General features: G+C 25.1%; 2 protein-coding genes and 1 long non-coding RNA gene across 4 annotated transcripts in view; 2 read left to right on the top strand and 1 right to left on the bottom strand.

The window, feature by feature from the left end:
• Positions 1-1,975, bottom strand: part of LOC100651725 (eIF-2-alpha kinase GCN2) — a 29,831-nt gene extending 27,856 nt beyond the window's left edge. For both annotated transcript variants that reach the window (XM_003399395.4, XM_048409994.1), the window contains exon 1: positions 1,563-1,975. In XM_003399395.4, coding sequence (XP_003399443.2) covers positions 1,563-1,616 — 54 coding nt within the window. In that variant the 5' untranslated portion in view covers positions 1,617-1,975. The remainder of the gene's footprint in view (positions 1-1,562) is intronic.
• A 735-nt stretch (positions 1,976-2,710) lies between these two features.
• On the top strand, positions 2,711-7,917 carry LOC100651378 (signal recognition particle 54 kDa protein). The gene is made up of 9 exons (XM_003399393.4): positions 2,711-3,084; positions 3,959-4,135; positions 4,257-4,486; positions 4,711-4,861; positions 4,976-5,124; positions 5,563-5,824; positions 5,968-6,076; positions 6,719-6,985; positions 7,355-7,917. The coding sequence occupies exons 1-9, from the start codon at positions 3,007-3,009 to the stop codon at positions 7,450-7,452; spliced, it is 1,521 nt and encodes a 506-aa protein (XP_003399441.1). The 5' UTR covers positions 2,711-3,006; the 3' UTR covers positions 7,453-7,917.
• Positions 7,918-8,426: 509 nt separating this feature from the next.
• Positions 8,427-10,027, top strand: LOC125385905. Its single transcript, XR_007225660.1, has 2 exons — positions 8,427-9,060; positions 9,484-10,027. It is a non-coding gene; the product is annotated as an uncharacterized LOC125385905 (long non-coding RNA).
• The last annotated feature ends 2,581 nt before the right edge of the window (positions 10,028-12,608 follow it).

Raw genomic sequence — 12,608 nt, 5'->3', positions numbered from 1 at the left:
CAGTTATTTCCGAGAATGTAGTTTTAGGTTCTTTTTTTATTATATTTCTATATTCTATATTCTATTCCTGAATAAGATTTTCCTTGCTTGTATAAATTTAATACAATCTTTCTTTCAGCAGGTTTTCTTCTTTTTACAAAATATTCTAACTTTAATAAATGACGATCAGTTTGAATGGAAAAGCTTCCTATGATATAACAAATGTGCTAACATTGGAAATATTTAAGTAGAATACATGTTATAACAAATTTTTAACGTGTATGTGTATTTTATTTTTTTCTTTATTGTAACTATTTCTAAAATTCATGATTCATAAATTTTGGAGTTGACAGTTATACTTTACAAAAATATTAAATAGAGAATCACATTCTTTACAGATTTACAAAGAATTTCATACAAAGATCCAAACTGTGCAAATACTTTTAGTTGACACTGTATATAAACTTCAAACATTTTATACAAAATACATTTAGTTTTACCATATGTTTTGTGTGCCAAAATATGTAATAATGTGCTCTAAGACATGTGAAAGCCATAAATATTAACATTAAATGTAAATACATAAAACATTGATCAGTACTCTGATATTCAAACCATAGGAGTATTAGCTTTTACTTTTAATCGTTACTTTAAACAAAAATTGAATTTTATATCTAAACAAATCCATGTATAAATACATTACAGTACAGAGTCAAATGCACTTAAAAAGAAAATATCGATTCTGGTGAATTTTTATATTCTTAACTAACTTTTAATGGCTTTACATAAATTAATTATAACTTCTAATTCCGACAAAATAATCCAAACCAAATTTTCATGCTTAAACTAGAAGCAAAATTAATAATTTTAAATAAAAACCAATAAATAAAGATGATTTATATCCATCTTCATTATTTATGTTCTCTATTAGCTTTAAAGATACTTTTGAAAAATATGCTATAGAAATAAAGGCATTGATTTCAAAATATTTTTCCATGTTAGTATACAAAACTGTAATACAATTGGTGGTTATTCATTTTAAAAATTAAATTATCAAAAATTATTTATATAAATGATATTATTTAACTTCATGTAAAGATCAAATGATTTCCTATCAGTGTGTACGTGTGTATATAATAATCACAGTTATGTATATGTTATAAATAATATAAACAATATATAGACAAAACTTAAGCAGTATAAATAAAATTACAATTCAGCAACAATTATATTAATATAGATATATATTGCTTCTTCAATTTTATTTGTTATAATGTAATTTTATTTATTATATCATATTAATCCATTTATGTTTATATTCATATTAAAATCGAACATATTCATACACTACACTCATCGGAATATATTTATATTTATTATACATCCTTTATCTAAAAAAAAATACGAACAATTTGTAGGTATATGCATAAAATACGAAAATCTGAATCTTTATCTATTCATAAATTACATAACAAGTTATATAAAAATTAATTTACTAGAAATAAATGTGTATATTCTATTATGATACAAAAGACATACAACATTAAATAAATAAATTTTTATCTATTTATATCATGACGTACCTTCAGAACCTCGATTTCGTTTTTCTGCCGATCTTTAGACGACTCACAGGACATATTTTCATTATTCAATTTTTAAATATTCTTCAAGAATTACGGATAACTTAGTTTAACTCATTGTTTAACATTTAACCTCAAACTTTATTACAGTGATCTCAGCGTTCAATTGAAACTAAACACTAAACACTCACTGTTTAAACGTTTTCACATTACTATTCACTGAAAATTCTGTTGAAAATATGATTCCACATATTTTATAACTTAAAGAGATACCAAATATAAGTTCACCGATAATCTCATGTTTTGATTGTGTCGGTATTAAACAAGTAGTTTAACTTAACGACAAGAATAAAAATACATGATACAACTACTCAGTGTTCACCAATGAACCACGAAACATATAACCTTTTAGTAGAATATCGAGCACGTGATTACCATTTCAGTATTGCGCGAAATTTAAAATATTATAATTTTTGTATTTCAATTATATACATACATACATTATTAGATAATAGTAATTATATATATATATATATATATATATATATATATATATATATATATATATATAGTAATAATATAAAATCCAGAATAGATATAATATTAAATCCAGAATACATTTTCAAAGTAAAGAACTAACGTTTTTTACTCTATCTATGTAATTGTTGTGTTCATATAACATTTATATGAATGAATATTTGTGGAAATAAAAATTCATAATAAATTTATATAAGACCACATGAATTAACAAATAAATATAATTCTCATCCCAGTATTTAGAAAACACAAATTTTAATTTTATTACCTGCATAAGAAGACAAATTCAATAGTATAAGGTTAATTGTATCAGATTTCACTTATACTGTATATTAATTATGATTTAACTGTTGTAAACATGTATATCATTCTAAAATTAATTTTTGTAAAGTACTTTTTCATAAAATACAATTTATAAACAAAATAATTCTCAAAGTTTTACAATTTAAAGTTATAAATGTTGATAATATTAATTTATATTTTAACAGTAATTTAATTTATAGTTTATAGCTTATATTCTGAGTGTATACATAAAAACTTATAAAAATATAATTACATTATAAAAACATGATGTTAATCATCTATTCGACATTAATCATTAATGACCAAACCTAACATAACACAACCTATCTTTTTCTCCTTCATTTTGTGGTTTATGTAGTGTGACAAAAAAAAGTATTCTAATGTCAAGAATCTTCCAAAACTGTGTCCTCTTATGCAAAAATAAAAAATCTAAAGTTTTAAACAAATACATATAAAAATTTTGTTTAATTTTATATCAGAACCCGAATGTATCACTATAGTGCGTTGGCAAAATTTGGATAACGATTGTTCTATAACGAGGTTGTGTACCTCGTCTGTGATATAATTTTTCATTTTGTTTACATAAAGGTTGAATAATCGTAGCAAAATGGTTCTCGCAGATTTAGGTCGTAAAATAACATCTGCGCTTCGATCCCTCAGCAATGCAACTGTCATTAATGAAGAAGTAAGTATTTCTACAGTAACATAACCTTCAAACTCATTTCTATACATCTAATTAAAATTGTAACATATGTTAATTTATGTTATTCAATAAACGTTACATTATAAACATTTCCCAAATATTTCCAAAATGTAATAATTTCTTAATTTTATAAACTTGAAAGCTTATAGCATTCAATTTACTAAAAAGTCAAAATAATAATTATTAAATTAACTATTATTGTCAATAGAAATACCTTGACATTTTGTACTATTATTTTATATTATGTTTATGTTATATTAATTCAAGAAATATTTATATACATATTTGTATGTATATACATGTACATATATGTATTTATTTGTGTAATATTATTGTATTTATATGTATTGTTTTGAAGTAAAATATTGTAGATAATAAAATTTATATATACATGATTATATATCACAAATATGATTTTTTACATGATTTTTTTATGGTTTTTATATATGTATTTATTTGTGTAATATTATTGTATTTATATCTATTGTTTTGAAGTAAAATATTGTAGATAATAAAATTTATATATACATGATTATATATCACAAATATGGTTTTTTAATTATAATTATATATTAAATTTATAATTCATATGTTGAAAATATTTTTAATAAAGCAGTATTTTTATTTTTTTTGTGTATAAAATTTTTATAAAATAATATGTTTCAATACAATAAATATTTTGAACATGTTAAGTCATGCACTTATATGAATTTGAAACAATGAATTTTTAAATAATTAAAATTTTTTAAATTAAAAGTTTTAATTAAATTGTCCAATCTCATGTTGGTTGACATATTTTATTGTATTTAATATTTACATAATTAAATAGAAGATTACAAGATTGTATCATTTTCAGGTCCTGAATTCTATGCTAAAAGAAATATGTGCAGCATTACTTGAAGCAGATGTTAATATCAGACTTGTCAAAAAGCTAAGAGAGAATGTACGTCTTGTAATTGATTTTGATGATATGGCTGGTGGCCTTAATAAAAGGAGAATGATACAGAGTGCTGTATTTAAAGAACTTGTAAAGGTAAGTTGAATGATTTATTTATTATTTGAAAATTTATTATTCGAAACACTGAAAAATGATTTTCTTCTCTATTGTCGTAATTAAGAAATATTGAAAGTATATTCAATTCATTTTGTTACAGCTCATTGATCCTAGAGTAAAAGCTTATCAGCCTATTAAAGGACGCCCAAATATAATAATGTTTGTTGGATTGCAAGGTTCAGGAAAAACAACTACTTGTACAAAACTTGCTTATCATTATTTAAAGAAAAATTGGAAAGCTTGCTTAGTTTGTGCTGATACTTTTCGTGCTGGTGCATATGATCAAATAAAACAAAATGCAACAAAAGCAAGAATTCCATTTTATGGAAGGTGGGTAATAATTTAAAAATTATTTGTTACTGTTCAACAACAAATTAAGTATAAGATATAAGTAAATAAATTAGTTTTATGAGATATAGCAGTTTTTATTTTTATACATACTTTTTATATATAATTTCTAATTTTATTCCTTTAAATAATGGGTAATTCTATAAAAATTTTAATGTTACAAAATAAATACTAATGTGATAGGACAAAACAAATTTATTATTTAGTTATACAGAAGTTGATCCAGTTACAATAGCACAAGATGGTGTGGAAATGTTTAAAAAAGAAGGTTATGAAATTATTATCGTTGATACTAGTGGTAGGCATAAACAGGAAGAGTCTCTCTTCGAGGAAATGCTTCAAGTTGCAAATGCAATTGTAAGTAATTTAATAGTTCTTATTTCTTGCAAACATTTTCTAATGAACAAAAATTAACAATAACTAATTTATGAAATATCTATGTCAATAAATAAAAATTGTTATTATTTGTAGCAACCAGATAATATAATTTTTGTAATGGATGCAACGATAGGTCAGGCTTGTGAAGCTCAAGCAAAAGCTTTTAAGGAACGTGTTAATGTCGGTTCTATCATTATTACAAAACTTGATGGACATGCAAAAGGTGGAGGTGCTCTTTCAGCGTAAGTTATCATAATTTGTAAATAGTTTCTCTAAGTTCTTATGAAATATGTTTGAAAAAGTTCTTTTGTAGTACCTTCATATACTTACTTATTTATATCATATACTTTTCTTTAAGTAGTATTTAAATTATATTTATATTTAAATAATACTATGGGTAAACAATGTTTACCCATTAAGAATCAGTAATATAAGTAATAATTCTTAATTATTTAATAAAATGCAATTATAAAAGTGATATTTGTATTATTTATAAATTCTCTATAAAACAATTAATGCTTATAAAAGAATGTATTACTTTATATTAGTGTTAAAAATCCTTTTTCAATGTAATGAAACTTAAATTTTAATATAATATTATAATTGAATTTGGGGATCAAAGAAAATTTATCTTTGTAACTATTAAAGGTTTTTGATATTATGTAAGTATATTTCTATAGGGTCGCTGCAACACAAAGTCCAGTAATCTTTGTAGGTACAGGGGAGCATATAGATGACTTAGAACCATTCAAAACAAAACCTTTTATTAGTAAATTATTGGGTATGGGTGATATCGAAGGACTAATAGACAAAGTGAATGAATTAAATCTCGATGATAATGAAGAACTACTAGAGAAAATCAAACATGGACAATTCACTTTGAGGGATATGTATGAACAGTTTCAGAATGTTATGAAAATGGGACCATTCTCTCAGTTAATGGTAAGTTTTAGTTTCTTCTTTTTTTCTTTTGTCTATTTATAAATTTCTAATATTTTTTTTAAATTTCATCTAAATTTGTAAAGTGTAAAGAATGTAATTTATATATTTTTTATATAACATAAAGGGGATTTTTTGTTAAACAGGGGATGATTCCTGGTTTCAGTCAAGACTTTATGTCAAAAGGTACAGAACAAGAATCTATGGCAAGACTAAAACGTATAATGACTATTATGGACAGTATGAACGACTCAGGTAATTTTCTTTTAATTAAATTCAATTATCTGTATAAGTTGATATTATTGAAAAATGATATTTCAACATTCATGCACATTGTTATATTTCTATGAATATTTTATTTGTGATAAACAAATATAAAATTTGTCAAAAATGTTGAGAATAATAGAACCCAGATCTTTCTGATAAATATTCTGTAGCCATAGTTTTAATTATTTTTAAAGTAGTCACAGCAAATAAGTTTGTTGCATATAATTTATATGGATCCTTTTTTTTCTCTTATATTGCTTATTTTCTTATATTGCTCACTGTATATTTTTTAAAAATATAATATTTTATATTTTTTGATCATATTTCGATTATTTCTATATTTTTTTAAATGAGACACTTTATATTACAAGTATTATAAAAGCGCATATTTTTACTGCGAACAATAAATTGAGTTAATAGTAATATTTTACTATACATAATGTACTCTTAACGTTATTTAACATATGAATTTACATTGTACAAAAAATTGCTTTCAGCTATTTGTTTTTAATTAGTAAAAGAAATTGTTTCATCAACGAATCTGGGTTGTATATTAACACAAATATATTTTATAATTATACAACATCCAAATAAAAAATAAAAAAATATTAAATAAACAAACATTTATAGAATTGGATAACAGAGATGGTGCAAAATTATTTAGTAAACAACCAGGCAGAATTATAAGAGTAGCACAAGGTTCTGGAGTGACTGAAAAAGAAGTCAAAGATGTAATTACACAATACACAAAATTCGCTGCTGTTGTAAAGAAAATGGGTGGTATTAAAGGATTATTTAAAGCAGGAGATATGTCCAAAAATGTAAATTCGATACAAATGGCAAAGTTAAATCATCAAATGGCAAAAATGATGGATCCCAGAGTGCTACATCAAATGGGTAAGTAATATTTTTATTAATCAGTGCTTAATAATTGATATAAATTTTGAAAGGAATGTACAATTCATTAATTTAATTTTTATGTTTATTTTCATATTACTTTTTAACATATGCATATTCGTAATTTATGTGTTTATGTGTGTATGTATTGTATGTGTGTATTCAAGTGTAACTAAGTTTTACACTTCAAGTATTTACACTATAGCACATTATGTTTGTACTATTTGAATAAACTAAGTAAAAATAAATATATGGGTTTGAACATTAAAAAAAGCTTATCTATATATATTCTTATTCTATTCTTAATATAGTAATATATATAAAATCACTACATTTTTTATTTCATTATTAAAATTTTTCTTTGAACAGGTGGGATGCCAGGATTACAAAATATTATGAAACAATTACAACAGGGTGCAGCAGGAGGACTTGGAAATTTAATGGGTGGCTTTGGTGGAAAATCGTGAAAAAAGATTTGTTAGGCAATGCTTTGATTGCCTTTGATATAATTCTTTGTTAATCTAGTAATTGCAGAAGACGATTTCATTCGAATAATATTTTCCTTACTTAGAGATCCCCCATCTTCTATCTATAGTTTCATTTTTGTTACAAACAAATTATCGTGTAAACTATTATATTTACATTTGCAACAACCTGATGTAATTGAAATCAAACTATCTTTATTATTAATTTTGAATTTCATAATTATAAAAGTTTCTTGTTAAAGGACAAATTGTTTAATAAAATAAACATTATTTAGTTACAAAAAGAAGGAAAAAGAGCGGGGAAGAAAAGAGAGCAAGGAATTTATAACCTATTACTCTATGATGATGATCTCTTCAAAATTTTTAAAAAGTTTAAGAAAAATTTTATGTTTACAAATCTTTTTCAATGTGAAAGAAATAAAAAAGTGATGTTCGTTACCATGTGTATGTTTCCTATTTTTTATTCTATGTTTCCTTTGTGTGTATGCTTCCTTTCATTTAATTCTTTGTTTTACGCAGATATAAAGTCCTATTTATCTCAACACTTGTTAATATCTCACTTGTTTTTTATTGTAAGCAGAAACATCAGAGATCTGACCACACGGAGACTGCTGTATAAGGGAACTGACGCCCATCCACTCTCTTTTTATGTACAAAGATTAATTCATTTTTAAGCAATTCTCTCTTTGGTGTGTGTTTGCAAAACATTTTCATAAATTCTTGATTATCTCGCAAACAAAGAGTAAAAGAAGTTCGAAAAAATGCCGGTGTAGTAAACTAAGAACCGATATTAAAATATAAATTATTTTCATAAAATTTTATATTCTTATTTTTTAATTCTATGTATATTCCTTATATATATATTCTTAATTTTATATTCTATATTAAAAGTTTCTACTCGATAAAATGTTAGAAATTATTTTTTTTATTGTTATGTAATATAATATATAATTTAATTTATAATAATATATAATATAATTTAATTGACGTTAATAAATAAGTATGTAAAAGTTTATTTTATTTCGATGTTCACTTTATAAGAGTTCAGGTAAAAATGAGCTCGAGCGAATTTGTTTTTTAATTTATCAGATGATTGTGTGTACATGCTACGCTTGAAAATCTAAGCTTAAAATCTCCTTTTAGCGGTGTCATATGTGGTAATAAGTAATTAATGACTTTTTGTAAAAAGATAAATTAATATTAATTAATATTAACCTGTAATACAGGGAGGAAGATTTGCAAAAACCTTTTGGTGCAGAGTACAATACAAAACAATACTCAAACCCAACTATATGACGACACTGAAAAGAAAGAAAATAGAATCATTATCAAAATAAACGAAAAAGCAACGTACAAGATATTAATATAAATCTAATGAACTGAAAGAAGAAATTAAATTAAACAAAAACAAGGAGGGGAGAGAAAAAATGAGAGGGAGATGCTGAAGGGGAGATACTGGAAATCTTAAGTTAGGAAAAGTAAATGAACAGCACTCCTCCGTTTTAAAACTAGAAGTACAGAAAAAATATGTCTCGCGATAAAGTATTGCCAACTGATGGAAAGGAGATTTTATTTAGGTCAAATATACCGGTAATTCTTACCAACTGATTAGTCATCACATGTCATATAAATCAAAGATTTAATAACGTGTCGAAGAAGGGTAATCTTTGATATAGCTTGAGAGTGGAATATCTCCTCTTTCTACCTCTTGTAATTTAAAAAATTCTATTTTGAATTATTTATACTCTTGTTTTGACATATTTAAAATAAGATATTTAAAGATTATCCACCAGATCTAGCCCCATAAGCTAAACATTCGAATGCAGATTTTATATAAATTTTATCTTACCCCGAAGTTTAACTATATATATATATTATATAATATAAAAAGATTTATTGTTAATATAAAGGTGAAGAATTTTAAATGTCCTATTCATTCTGTCATTGATAGATATTTTTCATCTCATCCGATCATCTAATCGAAAGTAATCTCAAGATATTTTGTTTTTTCAGATCAGAGAAGCTGGTACGACCAAAAATGTACAAGGTGATATGCCCCTGACAAAGTTAGTCGAAAGTTAACGATCTTTGTCGTGAAAAATACTTTTTTCATTATAACACAACCGAATTTAATAATTTTTAAATTTTTATTGTAAATTTACGTTTTCGATAATTTATTACCATAGTAATTACTATAATTCTTATATTTTTTACAAACTAAAGCTATATACTTCCGAAGTATTAGTTTTTGACTTTTGATTAGAATAGTTATACTATAGTAACCAAACATCAAGTCGATCAGTAATCAAAAACGATTATGCTGTGATGATACGTGCACATTCTGATTTCTATATTCTCAAGTTAATGTCAACAATCTAAAGTTAATGTGAGCAATAACAAACTTTAGGTTTCCTAAAGGAAAAGGAATTTATACAATATTTCAAGTTGTAATAATTATATTAGAACGTCAATACATATAGATCGAAGAATGAAGATTATTTGTTTTTGTACTTTTTATTATTGTATACTAAATGAATAATAAAATATTGCAGACTAATTGATGGATGTCATAGCGTTTCTTGACCGTCGTTTAAGTTGCACGGACGTAAAATTCGACATATGTAACTTTTGTGATTACATATGCATTCATATACACTTTCATGTTACAGTACATTAAACGAAAGCTTGTCTGACTAGGCTCTAGGTTACGTACCATTTTCCTTGCGCCCTTAGCGCATTTTAGCGAGAAAAGGGTGGTTGATACCTAGACGAACACGAGGCTTCAAAATAATTAGAAACAGGTAACGGAAACTTTCTGAATCTTCTGTTTTCATCTCATCTCTTATCGGCTGCTGTTACGTAGTCTTTCATATAGATTTCTTACTCTCCCGAGTTGCATTCTTAAAATTTCGTAACATAGATAATTTTTACACTATTTAACATACAATAATTACGAGAAAAGATGTTATATAAAATATAAAAAATGAAAAATTATTTATTCTACAGTCAGGAAACAGAAGATACCTAACATTTATATCAGACATGATAATGATATGATAAAATATACAGTTAAGTTGAACATTTAAATCATTTCCACTGAAAGTAAGAAATAATGATTAAGAAGGATTTATATGATACCAGGACACGCATCTGGCAATGCTTGTTTGCTATGCTTGTTTAGAATGTTATTTCAAGATCATGATCATCTTCCTGCATATTAATATGATTTGTCTTTTGTAACGTGAAGTTATCTTATATGGAAACAACTGTTATGCGAAAAAACTGTTAAATATCGAAAAATTTGAAAAATAGCATTTCTTTCAATAATACTTTTATAAAGTAACGATATAATATTAATTTTAATAAAATAACATTCAAAAGTGTAAAAAATAAGTTAATTATAATATTCAATGCAATATTTTCTAAATATTGATACATAATATAGAAATTTGGATGTTACATCATGTATATAAAGTTATAGAATGTTAATGTTTGTGCCATTATTCATTTTTTTTAATATTTTTCAAGCAAAGTAGGAAGATATTATAGAACGGCAAGTAACAAAAATGTGCATTAAATTTAGTTTTTTTTCAAGTGAGAAAGATTTATTCAACAATCGAGAAGGTAATAGAAGAGTTTAGCTTGTAGGTATGTACAGGGTGTTCAAAGATGATTTGTCACGATCATTATAGCGTTATTCTACATCTCTGGATTGCTGAAGATCTGTAAAAAGAATAGCCGTAAAATTCACCTTGACCTTGCCAGTCAATCTTGGGAAGTAACTTGGCTGGAAAGTAGAAATGCGAGTGGGGCTGCTTAAATAGGAAACAGTAAAAAAAGAAAAAAGAAAGAAAGGAACATGTGGGTTATATGGGGTATAATGATGGATTTAGACTAAGTATGTGCGACAATAGATGCTGCGTCGGACTGCAAAATGTAGGTAAACACATTTGAAACGAAGTGAATTCGGAAACTAATGAAACTTTAAGGTTTTATTTTTGAAAGAGCGTTTAAGGTACGACCCATGGTTCTTCTGCAATTGTTTATCTTCATAACGAGCAGACTATGATCCGGTAAACAAAAGAATTGTCCTTGAACTTCGAGATCATGGTCAATTTTGCGACTACTGTTTTGCAGAACATCATCTATCCAGAGATTTAAAATAACGTTACGATGATCGTGACATATCATTTTTGGACACCCCGTATATGTATAAAGATAAGAAAAATCAAGCAAAAGATTGCGGAGGATGGACTTCGTAAAAAGTCACTTATTTTAAAAGTCAATGCCAAGAAACGTTCGACTATACGACACATAGGTATATACATGTATATGTATATACATATATATATATACATATATATATGTATATATATATGTACATATATGTACATATATATATATGTATGTATAACGGATATATTTACGTATAACAGACGATAGTTTGAAAAATGTGCACCGAGATGAGTCAACATTTAAAATTCTTGGTAATAATAGAGAATAATGTTTAAAATTGACAAAATAGTTATTCTTAACTAATTTAATATGTTAATGACGAATAAATATACATATAAGGTCTAGTAAAAATTTAAATTTTGTGAAATTAGTACGGCTACAAATTGTCAACATGAAAGAAATATGTAATTTTTTTTAAGAATATAATGTACTTAATGTAAAACCGGAGAATCGTACAAATCCGAAAGGACAGGACTGTGTAAAAATAAATAAATAAAATAAATAATTATAATAGCTATATTTGTTAGAAATCATAATGTTTCTATCATCATAAAATTATGTAATTGTTATATTTATTAACTTATTTTACGTATTATACTTATTAACGTATTATTTACTTATTTTATTGTACACTTGTACGTTAACGAAAAGCAGTAGTCGTTTCATCCTAATATTATATACTTTGTGCAATCTTCTAAAAATTACATTATCTATTCGTGAATTACAGAAAAAAAAGTAAGCGCATAAATATTTAGTTTCTAAGTGAATGAAGAAAATACTATTTTGTCAATTGTAAGGAAATTTTCGAAGAAGATAGTTCAAAGAAGGTGGGCACAAGGTTGCAATTGCGATTGGGATGGTAGGGAGATATTGAAGATTGGCGAATCGATATAAAAGAAGAA

The sequence above is a fragment of the Bombus terrestris genome, chromosome 11 (genome assembly GCF_910591885.1).
Source record: "Bombus terrestris chromosome 11, iyBomTerr1.2, whole genome shotgun sequence".
NCBI classification, from domain to species: Eukaryota; Metazoa; Arthropoda; class Insecta; order Hymenoptera; family Apidae; genus Bombus; species Bombus terrestris.
This window is presented reverse-complemented; position numbering and strand designations above follow the sequence as displayed.